General features: G+C 34.4%; 1 protein-coding gene across 1 annotated transcript in view; it reads left to right on the top strand.

Annotated features, from left to right (window-relative positions):
* LOC108733976 (cubilin homolog) overlaps nucleotides 1-11,929 on the top strand; it is a 257,794-nt gene extending 245,865 nt beyond the window's left edge. The window contains exon 9 of the mRNA XM_025974987.1: nucleotides 10,971-11,929. Coding sequence (XP_025830772.1) covers nucleotides 10,971-11,504 — 534 coding nt within the window. The 3' untranslated portion in view covers nucleotides 11,505-11,929. The remainder of the gene's footprint in view (nucleotides 1-10,970) is intronic.
* Nucleotides 11,930-22,030: the final 10,101 nt, after the last annotated feature.

The following is a 22,030-nucleotide window of genomic DNA, read 5'->3' as shown; positions in this document are numbered from 1 at the left end:
AGAACATTGGTGCGTAAAGCCAAAGGTCCCGGGTTCGATTCCCGGCGTGGGTGTGACAACAGCAACAATTTTTCCCTCATTAATTTGAGGTAGTTTGTAGTGGGTTGAAAATTCAAAAATGAATTTTCAGAATATTTCATATTAAACTAACTCACTTCTAAAAGATGTCTGAATTGTATGTATGTTTAATCACTTTATCTAGTAAATCAAATTTGGATGATGCAGGCGATCTTCTGTTAAAATAGGCAACAAGTTTTGATTAAACATTCAGTTTGGTCGCAATGAGTATATTGCGTACATTTTAGGCCACCCTGTATATGCAAAGGGATGGATATAAAATTTTGGACCTGGATATGGATGCGGGTATGTACCGGTTTCAGATACGGTTACGGATTTGAAATTATTTCAGATTATCCGATAGTTTCGGATGGAACTGTAAAACGAATGATTTGATTTTATTTTCAATTTATTATTTGATACCACAATCACAGGAAAACCAATTAGCATTATAATTTAGACTCCGTCCGTGTTTGAAATTACTCGAATCGTTTATATCAGATTAGATTAAGGTTTCGGATAAATTTTTATATTTGTATAAATGATGTAAAAAACGAGAGGTTGATTACAGTGTAAAAGAAAAACAAATTTAAAGATTTCGTATAATTCTGTATTGTTCGGAAAAATCGTCTATAGGTACGAACGATTCTGTGCAGGTTATAGGACCCGAAGATGTTAATCCATAAAATGTCGACGAACAATGATTAAATGTTTATTTATTTCCGATTGATATCAAAGTAAAACATTTCACCGTCAATCAATGGTCGTGAAAATTTTCCACAGATTGAACTTATTTTAAAATCAAAAGTATTTTATTAGTAAATATGGGATTCAAAAAACGTTTCTAAAATACTCCTTGGATTTATATTCTGCATACTTTCTAAATGAATACGCTTTAATTTACATTCGCCAATTTACAGATGTAAATGCCTTTCTGTTTAGTTTCCTCGACTAATGTGTGTAATACATATTAAGCAAATACAAGATTCGAGATTTCTCGTCAAAAGTTATAATGCAAACGTAAACGAAAACATCATACTGAGAAGGGAAACGTTCTTGTATTTTCAATAAGTGATTTATTACCTTTTGAATGGAACATTTATTTACGCACGCAAATACGCACAACAAACTTATGCAGTAAGTGCATCAGACTGCGGCCACAGCATTAAAAGATTGCAATGCAATGCAAAACTAAGATCAAATGAAATAATAAACACGGTGTTTCTCAAAAATTTTGTTCGGTCTTATTACTTTAATTGGGTAAACGTCGTGTAACTGAATATAATAATAATACAGCTGTATATTTTACTTCGATTTAGGCCGCTCACACATGTGGTCGCTACCAGAAGCATTGTGTGTAGGTATAGTTGGGACGTTCAAAATTGGTATAGTTCGCAATTAAACTATCGTATTGTAACGAGCACGAGTGTGTTTGTGTGCGATCGGGCACACGTATGCGTGAACGATTTGCCGACTAGCCACGGGTGCCTTTCTTCATGTGAGCCGTATTTGTAAATGTGTGTGTCGTACCTGCGTTCTGGGAAAGCAGTTAAACAGTTCAAAGAAAAAATAAACTATCCGGGTGTTTCCAGAAGGCTCCATAAAGTAAACAAAGGAGTATTTAAAGGATGAGACGATCGCCGAGAGAGGAAGAAATAAATTGACCGTTGCAGAAGTGAATCCAGAAATAAAATGACAGTGATAGCAGTGAAATAAATAGCGCAGTGAATAGTGATACATTAATATTTGTTTTAATTAAATAGTTTTGTCATTATCAGTCTTAAAAGTTAATTTTGTTAAACCCACAAACATTACAGTATTTACCTTTTTCTTTCAACTTACTAACTAGACTAGAACGGTTGCTGACAGAACGCCTACTTTTACTCACGACAGACATTGTTGGGAATATCGTAAACATAGAAAAGAGATGCCAGGTAGGAATTGCAACGAACACTAATAAAGAAAAAGAAATAACATTACACTAATTAATGTGTAACAGAAAAGGAAGCAGAATTTGAGCATGTCGTCAGTATCGGACTTTAAAGAAACTTATAATTCTCAGGAATTTAGAAAAGCAAGACGCTTGTTTAAAGATATAATTCCAACCAGGCAGTTATAAAACCGACCCTGATCTTTTCTCGTACCTAAGCAAGTTCTAGCCGCTGTACCGCTTACTACTGTTCGGTTATCTCTTTCCACGTTGCTTTTATTATTCATGAAGCATTTCCTAACTCAACAAGGGCGTGTTCAAAACGTAGCAAATAACTACAAACCTAAATGAAAATAAAAAAGAAGATACGTCTATTCTCACAGATAATTTATTGCTGACTGCCAATTTTGATCGTTCCAACTATAGTTCAAATGGTGGCACCAGTATGGAGCCTATTTCCTCTATTTGAAGCTGACTGAAGCCACTAGATTTCCGGCACAAACATCATCATTTATTTAACTTAAAATTAATAAGTCAATTTAAATACTGTTATGTAGGCGCTACTAATTCCAGCTTGATTTTTGAATTTTCAATCATTTGTAATTGTTTAGCAACGTTTTTTACTCTGGCCCTTTTAAGAACTTCAAAAATTCTTGTCGTATTGTAAAATATATACTTTTACCATTACCTCTGACTGGATCTTGTTGACTCGTAAGAAGTTCCGCTCGTAGTTCTTTAACCAAAAAAACGTTATTGGTGGGAATTGATAATAAATTGACCAAAGCCGTTTCACATGGAGTTGATGGCTAACGTTTAATCGCGCATGTTTACAAAGATTTTCATACAAGATTTTTCGTTGATCGATCAACCGTAATTTTTTTGGACAAGAACCAAATATTGTTTGTTAGCCTTTTACATTCAGCTATCAATTCATCAAAGACAATATTACAGAAATAATTCTGTATCATCTATCACCTTCAATAAATGTACGAATTATTCTCGAAAATGTTTAATACGGAAAATTGTTGGTGCTGTCACGTCCTCGCCGGGAATCGAACCCGGGCCCCTGGTTTTACGCACCAGTCCTCTATTGCCGAGCTACGATAGCTGACAGCAGCAACACAACGACTCGTACACTTAAGGTGTAGAAAATTAATTGCACTTAATGTTTTATATATCACTTTCAGATATATTGACACGGTTCAAACTTCATATTTAACCTTACAACCGCGTAATGGGAAACATCCAAATTTTTGTAATGCAGCAAGCGTTGGCGGCGTCTTGGTCAACTGAGCTGTGCATTTAATATCGGCAAATACATAAATCTGTCGTATCAGCTTGCTTGCAACGTGCCTGAAGGGCTACAATTCTTATTTGATCACGAAATCCTGACGTAGAATTTAGCATAAATTTCAAAGTTTCATCCTGTGCGAAAAATGGAAGATATATAAACGAAGCGAATCGTTTCTTGAAATTGTGTACGTTCCTTCCGAAAATACTTATTCATTAATATCATCTCAATCGCTTTACATATAATTTCGAATAAAAATTCGGAAATGTTTGCCAAACGTTCAGCTTGAAACAACTCGTTCCGAATAATATTTCTTAAAGATATTCGTTTAGAACAATAAGCCAACGAATTTTTTTACTTTCAAGATTTACGGAATATTCGGCTCTCATTGACTCATGTATCATGCCCTAATGCGTCGTGTTCTATTTATTGCTGGATTTATATTTAATTACTCGATTTAAGAAACATTAGCAAGTTGTGCATTGGTTTCTCTTCTGAATTCACCACCACTAATGCTACCATTTCATTTCACGATCAATGAATAGAATATTAATAAATTAAGCTATATTTGATAGATATTTCTAGATCCTACAGAATTCCATTTTTTTAATTCGAAGTCTAAATTAGTTCCTAAAGAACATTAAGTTCTGAGACAATAGGTAATATTTTGAAGCTACCACATGTGGATCTTATTTGTCGTCATCAGCACGCCATAGGCAGTTCCAATAAAGTTGATATAATATTAACCCGTAATGAAATACCTTTAGCACTCTTATTAATTTATTTAACTAATTATTCTTTAATTAACACTGGTGAATAAAATTAATCACTCAGTCACACTTTTATATTTCCTAAGGAATTTTATAATTTAACTTTCTAGGACTTCGTAACTAGAATTGTTTTTCTTCCAACTATAATATAACAGTATATAGTATAAAAGTATTTCCAAAACTGATGTGACGGTTCTTGTGTTTCCTTTTTGCATAGGTATACATTGATAAAATTACACTGTCTTATATAGGTCAAAAGCACTAAAATCAACTTTTTAAGTCAAAATAAGTGCAGACCTGACGCTGGAAGCTGGCGGAAATTTTAAAATGGCGTGGATGCGCGGTGGCGGAAGTAGGCAGTTGTAGGTATAAAGATTGCAGCTCTTATTCTTCAATATTCCTATCAGGGGCGTAGATTAAATATTTAAAAATAGGGATCAGTGAGCAAGTAATAGATATACAAACAGAAGAACTAATTGTTGATGTTGGTGATAGTGATAGAGATTCCGATGATGACAGTGAATGTGAAAACTAACTATAAAACAAAAGCAACAGCAATAGGTTAATTTTTTCTTTTTGATAAGTCATGTTTCTACAGTATTTTCTAGTATGCTACTGTCCTATTTGTATTAATACTATAATTTACGCCTACTGAAAGCTTATTCGTGTATCGGTTCCAAGTGACTTACCCAAATAGGTCATAAATGGGCAAGTACCTGCGCGACCGCTCGCCAACTTCCTTCGTCAGACCTGTATATGATGGATGATAGATCAGTATACTTTTTAACCTGGACGTGGTACATAGAAAGAACGCAACGTTGAAAACTAGAAATAAAATCTGCAGACTTTCATTTTTAACCAACGAGAAAATTACAAATAAAGACAGTAAAGGTAAATTAATTAAAAGAAGCAGTTCCTGTAGCGGTGTTTATAATTACATCCGCAACAAAAACGTTACCATAGTTAGGTATTTCAATAAGACACCGCGGCGAACACGGACGCTTTTCTTGAAATACGAAAGCTTTAGACCGTAAAAACTAAGTGGTTAGGGATCAGCATATATTTTATAAATGGTATTGTTCCTGTTTGAATAAATACATAAATATAAAAATTATGCAATACAACCAAAATCGAAAACAACGTATGAGCACATTTAAAAAGCAAATACTATTACATGCAGCCGGCAAAAAACGAAATGTAACATATTGTATTCGATTTTCCTTGGTGGAAAAACACGTTAACCGAAAGTTTATTCTGGGAGCTTTATTACTCTTTGGTAATAAGTGGTGCGATTCTTGCACACGGCTTGGCGTGCCGTGATTGATGTACCTATACCTACATTAGATAAGATCCCGAATTGGAAATCACTAAGCTATAAAATTTTGAATTCAAATATATGTCCGAATAAGATCAAAAAACCATCTCTATGTTCAGATTTGTTCAGAAATCATAGACAATTGGGCGATGGAGTAACATACTGTTCACTGATGAGTCCAGATTGAAAAAGACCAGACGAATGCAGAATGTTCATACCTACGAGGTCTGTTCAAAAAGTATCGCGAATTTTGACGAGTTTCGATTTTTTTTGTGGCGTTACGTTGGTCCTCAAGTCTCTCACTTATACCGACAAGTTTGGCCATGCTGAATTTTTAGTTAATTTTTGACAGCTGCTTTGTTTGCACTTGTCTTGGCTTCGATTTTTGCCTATTGCCTACAAAATTAAGAGTGCGCACGCATTCCGAATTTTGACTGTGGCATATGATGAAGCTACTTTGGACCGAAGCAACGTTTATCGGTGGTACAAAATGTCTCAAATGATCGAAAAGATGTGAACGACGATGGGCGTGCCAGACCTTCCAGCACATCAACAACAGACGAAAACATTGATGAAGTGAAGAAAATAGTATTGGCCAATCGTCGAATCACCGTTAGGGAAGTTGCTAAGGATCTAACTTGCTTGCAGTTTTCTTCATTGCAGGGGCGCGGTGCATCATGATGCCACAGATAGAACGGTCAATAAGGAATATTACCTGCACGTTAGGTGCAATTTGCGCGAATCAATCCGCCGGAAACGCCGGGATTTGTAGAAGAACAAAAATTATCTTTTACACCATAATAACGTCCTTGCTCACATATCATTGCTTGTGCGCGAATTTGGCCAAAAACAACACGCTATAATGCCGTAGCCACCATATTCCCCAAATCTGGCTCCCTGTGACTTTTTCTTGTTCCCGAAAATGAAGAGGCCCATGAAAGAATGACGCTAATACTCTACGATTGAGGCGATAAAGACGGTATCGAAGGAGGAGTTGATCAAGATCACAAAAAAATGATTTTTGAAGTGCACTGAGGATTGAAAAAAACGTTGGCACAAGTGTACAATATTTGGCGGGGATTACTTTGAAAGTGGAGTTATGATGTGGACTAACATTTTAATTTATAACTTAACTTAGACTACGGCACAATGATGACTGATAGGTATGTNGAATTCCATTTTTTTAATTCGAAGTCTAAATTAGTTCCTAAAGAACATTAAGTTCTGAGACAATAGGTAATATTTTGAAGCTACCACACGTGGATCTTATTTGTCGTCATCAGCACGCCATAGGCAGTGCCAATAAAGTTGATATAATATTAACCCGTAATGAAATACCTTTAGCACTCTTATTAATTTATTTAACTAATTATTCTTTAATTAACACTTTTGTGAATAATCTTACTTGTACCGACAAGTTTGGCCATGCTGAATATTCAGTTAATTTTTGACAGCTGCTTTGTTTGCACTTGTCTTGGCTTCGATTTTTGCCTATTCCAAAAAATGGATCAAAGAATTTGTATCAAACTTTGTGTAAAAAAGAAAATTAAGTGTGCGGACGCATTCCGAATTTTGACTGTGGCAAATGGCTACCTTGGACCGAAGCAACGTTTATCGGTGGTACAAGATGTTCTCAAATGATCGAGAAGATGTGAACGACGATGGGCGTGCCAGACCTTCCAGCACATCAACAACAGACGAAAACATTGATGAAGTGAAGAAAATAGTTTTGGCCAATCGTCGAATCACCGTTAGGGAAGTTGCTAAGGATCTAACTTGCTTGCAGTTTTCTTCATTGCAGGGGCGCGGTGCATCATGAGTTCTTGATGCCACAGATAGAACGGTCAATAAGGAATATTACCTGCACGTTGGGTGCAATTTGCGCGAATCAATCCGCCAGAAACGCCGGGATTTGTAGAAGAACAAAAATTGTCTTTTACACCATCATATTGTCCCTGCTCACATATCATTGCTTGTGCGCGAATTTGGCCAAAAACAACACGCTATAATGCCGTAGCCACCATATTCCCCAGATCTGGCTCCCTGTGACTTTCTTTATTCCCGAAACTGAAGAGGCCCATGAAAGGACGACGCTACTCTACGATTGAGGAGATAAAGACGGCATCGAAGGAGGAGTTGAACAAGATCACAAAAAAATGATTTTTGAAGTGCACTGAGGATTGAAAAAAACGTTGGCACAAGTGTACAATATTTGGCGGGGATTACTTTGAAAGTGGAGTTATGATGTGGACTAACATTTTAATTTATAACTTAACTTAGACTACGGCACAATGATGACTGATAGGTATGTTTATCTGTGTTTATCTCATTCGTCGGAGATAATTTCGTGTTAATGCCTAATAACGCTCAACCATATGTCGATGCTGGATATTGGAATGAGGTGGACATCAATCGATTAAGGTGGCCAACAAAACATTCTAACCTGAATCCGATTGAACATTGCTTAGGTCGTCATGGTAGGAACCGAGATTGGACTCCAGAATCTGTCAAGGAGCTGAAGGTGATGCTTGTTAAGTAATGGAACCAGATTGACCACAGAGAAGTCGCTATGATCGTCGAAATCATGCCAAGACTCAGAACATTCGTGCTCGCTGGAGTAATGCACGCTATTATACTTAAATGTATTTACTCAACTTCACTGGACAAATATTTTCCAATAACCAGTTGAGTCTACGTACACACATTCCTTGGTTTCTTAATAATATTGAAGCAGCACAGCGAAAATTCATATTAATCAATTCATAATTCAATTTTACAGCAATCACTTTAGTAATATACAAGCTAAATTTCAATTTAATGTTTCAAAAGGTTTTATTCGTAGATTGTAGAAAGCATTCCTAAATATTGGCGCATTAGTAAATTCGTACATCATTGTGCTTTAATTGATAGTTTTATTCATCCTTCATTATTACGTACTCCTTAAAATAAAGACAAGAACTGCTCTAACGAAACAATAAGTGATGGTGTGAGAAAGAGAGACGGATCGATAAAATAACCACTTGGAGGGTTAATTATTCGTCTACAAAGCGATTTCGTGAAACGAATTAACTAAAAGACTATCAGGTTCTGCGCAATTTGTCGCGACAAGTAATTACTTTGACCGGCTTTAGTCAGGTGGTTGGCTAATTGTTACCCATCAACTAAAGCTTTTTAATCCTCGATTCATTTAAATTAAGAAAATTGAAAATGGTAAGCAGCTATGATATCCTTGGTCAGACAAAAAAACAGGCAATAATGCATTTTAGTTATCCTCCTTTTTCTGTTCACACTAAATTCCAGTTACACTGCTCACCATTTGAGAAACGTGTTATCACATAGTAAATTCATTCGCAAACGTTCGACTGTAGGCAGAGGCGGCGTTAAGCGTGGGCGACGTGGGCCACCGCCTACGGCCTCGCGGTACAAGGGGCCTCGCGACTCAAAAATGTTTAAAGCGAGAATAAAACAAAAAAAATATAAATCAATTTTGTTGTGAAACATGTTTTCTTAGTCTGGCAACATTTGCCGCCGACCAGAGTGCGGGGAATCCCCGGTTTATTTGTTTACTTTCTTTACTAGGAAGTCAACCAATCAAATCAAAGTACGCAACGCAGTCGCTAGGCGCATAACAATAGAAACGTATAATTGTGTTATTCAATATTGTTTATTTTTATGACTGTACGTCTGATGTTCGGAAATTTACTGAGAAAAGCTGTTATGACCTGCCAAAAGAGTTTAAGAATAAAAGAGTAGCCAAAAAGAAAAGGATGTTCGATTATGAAAGCAGCGATGAACCTATACAGTCTCCCAAAATCCGGTATCAAACAGATTTTTTTTACGCCATGATTGATTCTATAATAACCAATATGGAATTAAGATTTACGTCTTTAAATCAACATTTTGAAGACTTTGGTTTTCTCTATGATTTAAGCGCGCTAAAAAATATGCCACAGGAGCAAATATTAAAACACTGTAACGATTTACATAACGTCCTGCGTGTGGGTGAGAGCAGTGACTTCCAACCATTTGAATTATATGAAGAATTAAATACAATGATCCCGAATTTACCCAACTTCATTAAAGACGTGAAACAGCTGCTGTCATACATAACAGAAAATAGCTTGAAAGAAATTTACCCAAATATTTACATTGTCATCCGAATTTTATTAACAATTCCGGTAAGTACAGCCTCTGCTGAAAGAAGTTTTTCAAAATTAAAATTAATAAAAAATTATTTGAGAAACACAATGAGCCAAGAAAGACTTTCAGCTTTGGCTGTTTTATCAATTGAATCAGATTTGGCATCTAGGCTGAATTACGATACCATAATTAAGGAATTTAGTAACGTTAAAAGCAGGAAATTTCTGTTCCTTTAATAAAGAAATCTAATGTTTTTTAAGATACACTTTAAGAAATGTATATCTCCACCTTTATATTAACGATTTGTAATTTTTCATTTAATACTTATTAATCTAATTTGTATTTTTATGAATAAAAACTTGGCAGTGTTAATTGTTTTGTTTGTTTTTATTATTTTATAAAACCCGTCTTCAGGTCGCCATAGAACAGGGCCTCGCGAAATCTGTCTTGCCCACATCAAATTTAGTTGTTGCCCCGCCACTGACTGTAGAGGCGTTCTTTATTTAACGAGACTTAAAATACGTAACAAGTCATGAATGTTAGTTATTCCATTAAGCCACGCAGAATGCAATTTCAAAATTCCCTATTTCGCCAGCAAAGAATGGTATTACATTTAGCAGAATCTTTGAAAATAATTAAAATTCAAAAATGCAATTAAGAATATGGAAATATGTGTGCTAGTATTAAAACTAGGTTTAATCCATTTATACCTACACTAACACTATCATAATGTCTGATCAGTATTCCGGAATATTAAAAAGGTAACACCTGATGTAGGGGACGTTAAAAGTATGCACAGAAAGTACCCCAGTTAACGAGCCGTCAATGATTAAGAGCAGTTGCCATTTTGGCAGGCGCGTTATCTTATGGCCTCTCGATATCGCAACTGACGAAATACACATACCTATTCGTGACCTTCGCAACAGCTGATATGTAGACAAGTCAATTATACGTAACGATTTGTAATAATCTGCCCTCGTTAGCGTTCGATTCACAAAATACAAAAATAAGTTGACTTGTATTCACATTCAGAATGTGCGGACATGGTAGTCACATATGGACCATTCAAAAATATTTTACAGTTTGGATTGTTATTATTGATCTAAACAAATTCGTGAGACGTAAACACTTAAATACTTTTTTATTTAATCAAAACAAAAAAAAAATTGAACAACACTGACGCCAACGTGTCATATCGTCGCAGTGGTAAAAGCTAGAGACAGTTAAACATTAGATGGTGCACTACACGATCCGTGAAAATGTCTTATTACGAAAACCCGTACACAGCAGATAATTAATTTATGCATTAGAAATACTGTAGTAAAGGCAGTCTACGAAAACAAGCAATATAATAACTTTTTCAAGTAAATTTAACGCGTCGTACAAAGAACAAAACAAATTAAGTTATTAAACGCTTTGACACATTTTATTGAAAAGTAAATATTTAGAAGTATTTTCATGTTACAGGAGCACATTCGACAAAGCAGAGAACAACAATTGAACGAACTTGGTAAACAAGATTCTCTGGACAAAAAGCTCTCGATGGAGCATCGCTCTCAATCTACTACGTCCCTCGACTCTCAACGGTTTGCTGCCGTGAACGCCATAGTCCCGGACACAAACTGCTACGTCCCCGGGGGTGACTTGCTGCCAATTCTCTTACGAAACGAGGGCAGTGCCACCCCTAACGGAAACACCTACAATACTCAAACGGTTCGGACCTACGATACCGAGAACGGATCGCAACCGGAAATGTGCGACAGCGCGTGCCAAACTAGGGAAAGTCTATTTTTCCCGCACGAATACAGTTCCGGGCATAGCACACCTAATCATAGCTTAAATTCCAATTCTAAACCCAGTCCGCCGGCCCCATTCAGCACGTTCGGCTATAAGAAAGACAGCAAGTTTCGTGCAGAAGCGAAGATCGAAGTTGAAGACAACCGAAGACCGTACAGCGTTCAAACGACCAAGTCCGCACCCGATGTTATCGTAACTCACTGACATATGCCGGAGGCCGAGTGGGAGCCGTACAAAAGGAGAGTCCCCCGGCAATATGTCAATGCGAGATGCGAAACTGTCCAAGTTAACGGATCAGACAGTGACTGCAACCCTTTCTCAGTTACTGCCGAAACCCAAACGTTTGACGAAGAATTTGAAAGTTAAGTCTCCGTCAATTAAAACTTGGTAGGAACATTTACTGAATAGCTTCAAGAAATAGATATAATAAGATCGGCGAATCATTCCCAAGTTCATTTTTTGATATTAAACATTGTTAGCCATCTTAAGAATAAACGATCAAAATTATCATGAATCAAAAAATACACGCATGTACAGTACAATCCGCCTATAACAGGGGTCGGCAACCTTTTGAGTCGGAAGAGTCGAAAATTACAATTAACAAAATTTCAAATTTTTTAAACATTTTCTTGCCAAAANTTACAGACAGGAGTTAAAGTAAACCTAGATTAGATTACTGTTCGCAAATAGTTTGAGATGTTTGAGAAATGCGAAGGTTGTTTCATTGTAGGAAGAAATCGAGGTGATGCTTGTCCAACCAATCTTCGTGTGAAGACCTTATGATAATGATGTCGTTTTAATTGGATGCTATGGAAACTTGAAAGTAGCTTGAAAAAACAGAACGTGAGAATGGATTTTGATTGAATCCATCGGAGAAAGGAAAAGAAAAATAAATACCTACCCTAGTCAAGTAAACAAATCAACAAAAGAACAGGAGCATTCTTTGTAATTTGGGTTTTTACGATTGGAAAACTTTCTCACTAGTTGGAGGCAGCATTCCTTTTTCTCTGGTACAACTGTTACATATGTAGCAAAGGATAAAAGAGAATAGAAAATTGTTACAACGAGTAAACATTCCAGGCGCAATTGACTCTGTATTTTTCTTACTTCACAGACGTCAATTATCGTAGTCTCACATACATTTTAATTGCAAATAAAATAATAAAAGAACAATATAATTTTAAGTACAGTAGAATCCGCTTATAATGACACCGAAGGGAAATGACAAACACGTTTAATTAAGCGGGTGTCATACAAAGCACAGTCTTAGAAAACAAACAACTTTCCATTTTGGTTAGTTATTTAGTTAGAGAAAACTACAAATTGTATCTATTTATTAACAGAAAAAGAAAAAGAACGATGAATTGTAATATCTATCAATATACATAAGAAAGGTCAGAAAAATGAGCGAAAATGTTATTATTAATCATTTGGGTCATTACAGCCGGATATGATTTCTTGAGAATCAGTCATAATAAACAATATGTCATTTTAAACGGAGTCATTGTATCCAAATTTCCCTGTAGAGAATTTAATATGAAAACCAAGCTTAACACTGCAGTTACTTCATATTAAACTGTTGGCTAATATAGGCGGAGTCATAATAAATGAATTCCACTATATACTTATACACAATTCTTTTTGTGAATATTTCATGTTTCCTGTAATGTAAATATTTCTTATGTTCATGCATTTTGATTTTTTTAACGCTCCCCAAAATTAATTTTAAACACATTTAGTACTTGTGTAAATAAATAATTTTCAAGTAGCGGCAATAGGTAGGCATAAAAAATAAAATCAATTTTCGGAAAAATCCGTCGTGTTCATTATTTGATTTTGATCTTTACTCTCGTGCGAACAACAAGAATCAATTTTTGTAGCTGTTCAGTATCTATACGTCTATGTTAATATGAACCCTTGAAAATAAACCGGCTTAAGATTCGGTAAAGGGACAATCTGTCACTTGAATTTAGTTGTACGAAAACAGGGTCGTAAAGTTTTATGTATTTCTTTGTCATTTGCGATCGTTTTATATGTAGCATATACCAAAGTTAAACTGTTTTAATTTTTCTTTTTATAATATCTAGCTTATGTGATTAGAAAAGAAAAATAAAGCAAGTTCTTCTCATCCTTTTGTATAAAAAAAACTGTTGTAAGAAAATCTATGGAAAATTAATAAAATTGTCCACATTATTAATTATTTATTCAACATGTATTCGATAATACCTACAAATAATTTTCAGATGAGTTATTAATAACTGTTACAATTTTCAAAATCTGTGAATGATCAACAAAGGTAAGTACAATAATTTTTCTTATTTAGCATTTTTTTATGTCAGCCCTATAAAAAGAACAATTGAATCCCCAAGGTATATGTCAAACAATGCGGCAGCGGAATGTGAAGTTAAAAATAAACTTGGTACATATTATTACTAAAGTGTATAGATACAAAATAAATACTCGCAAATACATTCCGTATACAGACTTTACGTGAAAATATAAAACTGATTTATGACCGCCTGCAAAAAACGGCAACATTTTATGGCAAAAGTACATTATTACCGTTCAATTGACGTCAGTCTATTCGCAGTCACCCACCGTCACGATGAGTAAAGAGCAAAGGCAGATCATTGATCCATTCGGCCGATGATATTGCATCGGAGGTGGGAGGAATGTAATTTGAGCGTCTTTAATACGACAAGACTCCCTAACACAAAATAAATTCCGTCGCTATTTGAATGATACAATCAGTTATTATTTAAGTACAATAAATTATTGGTATTTAACATAAAAAGTAGTGAACAGACTATTGGGATCCGTCAAATGGGCATACACCATCTGGTGGAAAAATTTTTTAACTGGAATGAGGGAAAAATTTACATAGGAACTGTGCACGCAAATTGTATAATTGTTTATTAAAATAGTAAAACACGTTAAAAAAGTAAAAATTTTTTTGATGATGGAGTCGACGAAGTTTTCTTCTAAAGTTAAATCAAATAAAAAGTTAATATGTTCAGTGAAAAGCTGCAATAGCACTTCAGACATAGATCTTCACTCTTCACCTACATTAACTACTTTCCAATAAAAACTAACCGTTTTATATATGTAAAAAATATATTCGGAAAATTAGAGAAAAAAGTAAACTAATAGAAGCTTGGATGAAAGCAGTAGGTATCAAAGAAGTGAATTCCGGAATAAAAATTTGTTCACGTCATTTTAATGCACATGATTATATTTCAGCAAGTATTTACCATCAGCCATAACCTTAATATTTAAAACTAGAATCATACTAAAATTATAAAGTGAGAAATTATTTATTCCTGTGTAATTGATTTAACACAATTCTAATGATACGATATAAGTATTTTGAGGTTAAGAACCTACCTGCTGCAATACAACAAAGTTGCAATAATGTGTTTGCAACGTTCTCTTAAATCGGCTTTGCACGTGCAAGTCATTGATATGATATTGCTTAAATCACCCAGAATCACCTCACCAATTATATAACGTGAATCACTTTTTAAATCCGAAGTTTGTAAAAAGTAGGCAGTAAACTTGACGGAATTTGAAGGCTAGCTTCCGGATTTGTTATTTCCGAATTTTATAATGTGATTGGCATTAAAAACACGCTCACCTTCAACGAAATTTCCTTTCCGAGGCTTTGTGTCAGCCCAATCACATATTGTGTCAATACTTATCATTTTATCGTAATTTAAAAACTTGGAAATTGCACGGTATACTAAAGGAACTACGATAAATTTTCTCTAATCGGCGCCATGTTTTTAGGCTCCTCCCATTTGACGAATCCCAATATCACTGTGAAATGAGCATGACCTTAATGGTAAGAAAGCATCATTGTTTGACATTTACCGGAAATAATTTTTTAATTGAAAATTAATGAAAATCCACTGGTTCATTTTTAGATGGTATAATGTCACCCCTTTAAAAGATAGATACTGTTAATATAAACTAGGAGGTGGACAGTAGAAATCTATTAATTAAATTTTCGAATTTCTGCCTGAAGTAAAACGAAGAGCAAATAGAGAGAACGTGTGTAAACGTGAACGTCACCGGTTAACAGGATTAATCGTCAACGCGATGGTAGGTATAAATCTCAAGTAATTCGAACGAAATTTGCCAGGATTTTCGCATCTAAAAGTCGCTCAAAATGCATCACCGCTAATTGGTTTAGCAGCCATTTTCCAAACTAAGTTTACGCCTATACATAAATTATCTAATTACTCAAACGCCGACAAGATATCTGAACGAGCAGGTACCTAATCCGTAACAAATTTAAGTTAAAAAATTAAACTAATATAATAAAATTGATGTAAAGTTGTTGCAGAAAATAAACAAAAACAACTAAATGTTATAAGAAATACATTAAAATTTTATACCATTTACAAAATTCTGATCCAACTGATATTTTTGTGAGATCTCAATAGTAATGTGCCAATCATGTAGGTAACCATTTAGAATTGTAGGTTTAAATATGATTATTAAGAAGTCAAAATATACTTATATTAGGTACATTTCTACAGAAATATCAGGTTAAGAACAAGGGTTCTTTTCAAAGTTTTGACCCCTTGTGCTCAATGTTCTTGGATTAAAATTTCATTTAAGATTATAAATTCCATATCATTCATTACGAAAAAACTGATAATCTTCGATTAAATGTGGGATTACGAACCAGTTAAACAGTGTTTAGACCCAATATCACATAGAATGAAGAAGATTATTGATTTAATCTTTAAAAAATTATAATCAGTCTTAATATGTTCCTGTTAATTAAATAATAAACACATGGCGATTATTATACCCTTTGGATTCTTCTAGAAAACTAAACAGAATTGAATCGCTAGTCAAGTAAAAAATGTACTCTTAGAGGAATCTGTAGTAAATGTTTCATGCGACTTCAGAGGACGACTGCTAAATTATCTTGAAAACTTTACTATGATCAATTACGATCTCTTATCAACATCTATTAGACTAGCGAACAGATAATTTGTAAATTTCAAAAACATTGTTAAAAGGATGATAAAAATATATATATATAGGTATATAAGTAGGTATATATTGAAGAAAGTAGATAAATATAAAGGAAACTACGGAGGTCTACAAGGAAAAGAAGAGATCAAATGGTAGGACACCCTTTGAGATGTGGAGTTAGTTAAAAACGCATTAGAAGTATAAATAGATGTAAAGATTGACAGAAGAAGTCCCAGATAAGATTATTTTCTGATATGAATATTCTAGTTTTCAAGAATGAAGACGATTGGATAGAAAACAGTGTATCACTTTTGGAATCAGTATTCCATTTATTTGTATGGGTGGCTAGATCAACAAAACTTCTCCTAAATTCTTCAAATTCGATTTAAAATTTTGAACAAACGGATGACAAGAGATTATAAATAATAATTATGTTACAACAGAATAAAATGGGTTGTCCATTTCAAACAGAATTTTTATTTATAAAGCCAATTTTGTTCGTCTTTTATGTTTTGTAAATTTAAACTTTGAAAAATAAAGTTCAACAACGCGAGGTAATAACTTACTTCTACAATCGTATCTGCTTTAATTTGTTTGAAATTGGTTTACAAGACTTCTTAATGAAACTTTTCTCATTTCTAACGGAAGTTTCGTAAAAGTTGAAAAACAGAGTTTAATAAATAATTAACTGCTTAACTTAAGGTCCAAATTGGTTCTCGATTTGAAGCCAACTCGTTGAGAACAATTAGTTTGTCTGCGAGAATATAAAGCTAGCTTTGCTCCTTTAACGCCGCTGTAATTTCTAATGAATTTCAAAATTTAAGTTATTATACTTCGATCAAAATGCCAATTTTTTTTTCGAACTTCGATTTCCTCGTTTAAGGTATTTAAATTAACGAAGTTAACTATAGCAAATCTTCTTATACTTATTACATATATGCATATAATTTATTTACATTAATTATAGCACACAATATTGCTACTAAACATAAGGGCAAATGAGACAAGAATCATCATAAGGTCGTCAGTCCTACGAATGGTTGGACACTCTTTCCTATCCTGAGCTAATCTTCCCATTTCCCTAAAACTAGAACATCCCACACATCCTTAACTATTTACGAACAGTAATCTATTCTAGGCCTACCTCTACTCTTAACTCCTGCTTCTGCCTTTAACATGTCTCTACTTAGCCCTTCATGTCTGAGAAGGGGTCCTACCAACATATCTCGCCTATTTCTTATTGACATCCATACAGTCTTCTATTCTCCTATTCTTTCTAATATCCCTTTATTTCTAATTTGCTCTATCCCCGGTATCCTTATCATTCGCCTGCAACACCACATTTCGAATTCTTCTAAGCATTTACGCTTTTCTTTTCCGCCGCTCCCACCGTACATGTTTCGCACCCGTACATCGCCGCGCTCCAAACATACACCTGAACAATCTTTTCCTAATTTCTAAATTAACCGTTCACGAGCATAGAAGTGATTTCTTTTTACCGAAGGCGACTCGACCCTGCGCTATCTTCTGCTGTATATCCCCACTACTCCTGTCGTCCTGACCTAACTAACTTCAACCACTTCTAATTTTTAGCCTCCTATCTTTATATTCGCTGTTTCCCTACTTTTTCGTCCCTTGCATACTAATATTTTTGTTTTACTTTTATTTATGTTATTTAACTGTCAGTTAATTAATTAATAGATAGATCGAGCGATCTATGCATGATCGGTATAATAGAAAAAAGTTTTTGAAAATAATCCAAAAATTAATAGTGGTGTTTTGAAAAGATTTGCGGAAAATCGAAAGTGCCTAGTTTATTATTTAAACTTTTATTTTGTTTATTTAGACTTTGCCTATTTGCACAATATAAGAAAAAATTAAAAAATATGGATAAATGAATGACAAATAAACAAAAGGCTGAATGTGGCAATTCTGCCCCCTCCTGAATAAAATCCTGCCAACGCCCTACTCACTAAACATTACATTAGAACAATTTTGTGTGTGACATTAATGATGATACTCTATTATAGATAACATTTAGTTCAATTTAATGCACCCATATCCAAATAATAAACACCAGCGATTACTGTTGGTGGTCTATAATAGACATCTCGTATTTTGCGAAATCTATCATTTCATTCACGTGTTCAGCTTAGTAAGCGCATCATCATTAAACAACACTACGTCACGATTTAGTACATTTGCCCGATCACGTTCCAACAATAACGCGTCCTTTATGATCAAATATAATGCAGACGTGATCACACAACCGCCGTTTCGTAGAAATATAAGCTTTTGTTTTTGTTGACGCCGTCAACATTCGTACTTGTAAAGAATGCTCCGCAAATTAAAAGGCTGACTGTGATCTTAATGAATGCGGCCTTCCATATATTTGGATGATATTTTGGGAATCGACAATAATTTTGTCTTGGTATCTACACATATCCAAAACCAATAAAAAAAAGGAAGATAAAATCCAAATTATCTCGGAATAAGCAACTCTACGAGTTCCATTTCCGCACTACTTGATGCCATCTTGTCCTCGCATTTTGGTCCGAAGCCCGAAGACGCTTTTTGCTGCGTCAATAATTTTGAAACATAAAATTGTTACCACTTTTATAGATTAGGTAGGTTCCGTAGATAAAAGTTTTTTATACACATGTTCGAACAGTAAATAAGCAAAACTCAGTATCTAGTTATAATCGTAGGACAGATCAATTTTAGATTGCAATTGCGCATCTTTTAGTGTGGTTTATTTTGACCTATTGGTTAAGTGTTCACGAACAATAATTCCTCACTTTTTTTTAATATAATATAATATGATATTTTTAAATTTTTTACATATGTATGCAGGTGTAGCAACAGCAATAAGCAGGCACTATTAAATTAATTTTAATTCATTACTAATTAGCATATTAAATTCTTTCTCTAACACATAATTACGTAAATCAGATGGATCTATTTCTATCCTACTTAAGAATGGAGGCTAAAACATAAAGTAAAATCTGACTTTTCTTTTACTAAAACCATTTGACATTACGTTTGATCTTATAATTTTATTATTGGTAATAAGTAGTCGAAGTTCTCCAAATTTAGACGACAAGTGTACCGTTGTTAATATATTGCATAGAAATTCACAAAAGCTATCTCGGGAAATTTTTGATTAATTAATAAAGTTAACGTCTAAATTTTAAGGTTAGAATGCACCGTTCAGGATTAATAAGTGAATACCGATCATTAACATTTCAATTCATCCACTTGCAATTGTTTAATTCCACACACAATACGTGAAAATAAGTGATTTTTAATTAAAAATTCAGACAACATACTGGATTTAAAGAACGTTCTCACCTTTCAATTAAACTATTTAATAATCAAATACAGGCAGTGTCGCCATCTAATGGGTATTTCCTGCTACTGAAGTTTTATTCTGACAGTTCAGCTTGTCCATAACTGAATCGACCACATAGCTGGCATATGTCATTGGGATATAAATCATATTAATAGGAACGACATCAAATAAGATAGAAATCGAAATATTCGAGAATATCGTGTCATCCGATATACCATTTAGACTAATATCGTTTGAGCCACTTCGTAAAGCCGAATAAAATGTTTCAAAACATTAAAAATTGAATTAATCACCTTTACGGCATTTTTTCTAGTTTTTCAATTTTTAACCTAAAAGTGACCTACCAAGTACGACAATAACTCACACACATATGCCTACTGTTAAACATCATTATTTAGCGATAACGTGATAATTTTTCATATAAAATTGTCAACGTAACTTTCGGTGATAATAGTTTAACAGAAAAACTTTTATGATCTTTTGTGTGACTTCAGCTGTCGAGATTAAAAGCGACAATAAATTTCCCTAAGGCAACAAAGGACACAAATGCGCACACAGAGGAGAGAACATTTAAGTATGTTATCTGGAAATGGCTGAAAACTGCCTTTTTTCCCCACATTCTCTCCTACACGATAATTTACACGTCGGCGCCAATTAGATTGTCGCCTAAAACGGCATCAGGGGTGGCCGAGCACACAACCTCAATTTTTCTTCTTTTGTGTTCAAGTTCGAGTTAAAATTACGTGATACGATATCGGCCCGAAAAGATTATTTATTACTACGACGGGGAAAAGGATTACCTACGTGCGTAAATTCTTGTTTAGAACTAGATGAAAAAGTTTCCTTTTGGCTCGGTTTATAACGTTCAAAACTGAATGTTAGATGATTTATCTTGTTTTGTTGACAATTATTACTTGCTTTGTTAACATACTGTCACTAAAAAAAAATTGAACATTTTGTCAAACACCTTGAAATTTTGGATTCTGGTAGTTTTCAATGTGAAGATCAAAAGTCTCAATCGGCACTAATTATAAGTATCTATTATACATATTGAGTACCTTCAAGTAACCATCTCCATGGACGAGGGAACCGTTATGGAGTTGTGGGATTCGGTTGAAGAGCTTTAGCGGCATGTACTGACATTTACTTTTATTATATGTATTGATTATTTCTTTTTAAAGTTCTATGATAGAAGGCAGTTACAGGTAATAAAAAACATTCCTGTGTGAATTTTTTTACACAAATAGTTAGAAAAAGCCTTATTGAAAATCTTAAAATGTTTATCGTTTATTGAAGTGAAACTTCTTTAACAACGATATGAAAGAAATTTACTAGGATGTAATACCGAAAATTGCAACGTCACGCGCTACGCGTCACGTCACGTCACACGCTACGTGTGGTCTCTGGTGGATATGTCCAAAAGGAGTCATTTTAATAGGATTCCGGAGCCAACCTGTTCGTAGCAACTGATAACCCAAAAATTGCCATTTCGACAAATTAACAGCAGATCGCTCTTAGCCTGTACTATAGATATGTATCGCATATGCATTTGTGTTTGTTTTGATATGTAACAAAACTAAACCAATATCCCGCAGCCGTCTACTCGAAATAAAATTGTACTTTTTTGGTGTTTAGTAATTAGTTAATGCAATAATTTGATTGAAAAGTACCACTATAATATACAAAGTAAAGAAATTTTGCTTCATACGAGTTTGCATTAACATACGCTCATCCCTTTTTTTTTGACGTGACAACGTCTTATAATTCGATGGAGCCGGCTGCACGCACGAAAAAACATGACTCATGCGGCGTTACCTCGCTCTGAGGCGTTCCATTTAAGGCTTGAAGTGCAAGCGAGAGCGCGGAACGAGCGACAAAGAGGCACAATCGGCCTCCGCGTTCGGCAGCGTTCGACATCTGTCTCTCTCCTACTTGAGTGAGCGATGCGTCCGCGTGGACAGCTGCTATACAATAATACATTTCCATTTACCTCCTCTATATCTATACAAAATATCTATCAAACAAATAAAATTAAAATTTTCTTTTGAAATATGAAACCATTCCATCAGTATTTTCTTATAACGTTGTCACGTTCAACTATCGTCAGTAAACCGACTGTACAGACAACCGATTTTTTAAATAAAATGGGCTGCAGATAATCAGGTGATACTTTCAGAAAAAATATGTTCCACACGTTCACCAAATTATGCGACACATACACAAATTCTATGTTCGGTGAATCTATTGCCTTATCTATATACAAGAAACGTATTTTTAGAAAAATACTCAGTACTTTATCTTTATCAAGTAAGTGAAATAGAAATAAAATCATCATTTTTTAACATAAATATTGCGATTGTATTCCTGCAATCAAACTCAAGGGACACGT

This window comes from Agrilus planipennis, unplaced genomic scaffold (genome assembly GCF_000699045.2).
Source record: "Agrilus planipennis isolate EAB-ADULT unplaced genomic scaffold, Apla_2.0 scaffold36, whole genome shotgun sequence".
NCBI lineage: Eukaryota > Metazoa > Arthropoda > Insecta > Coleoptera > Buprestidae > Agrilus > Agrilus planipennis.
This window is presented reverse-complemented; position numbering and strand designations above follow the sequence as displayed.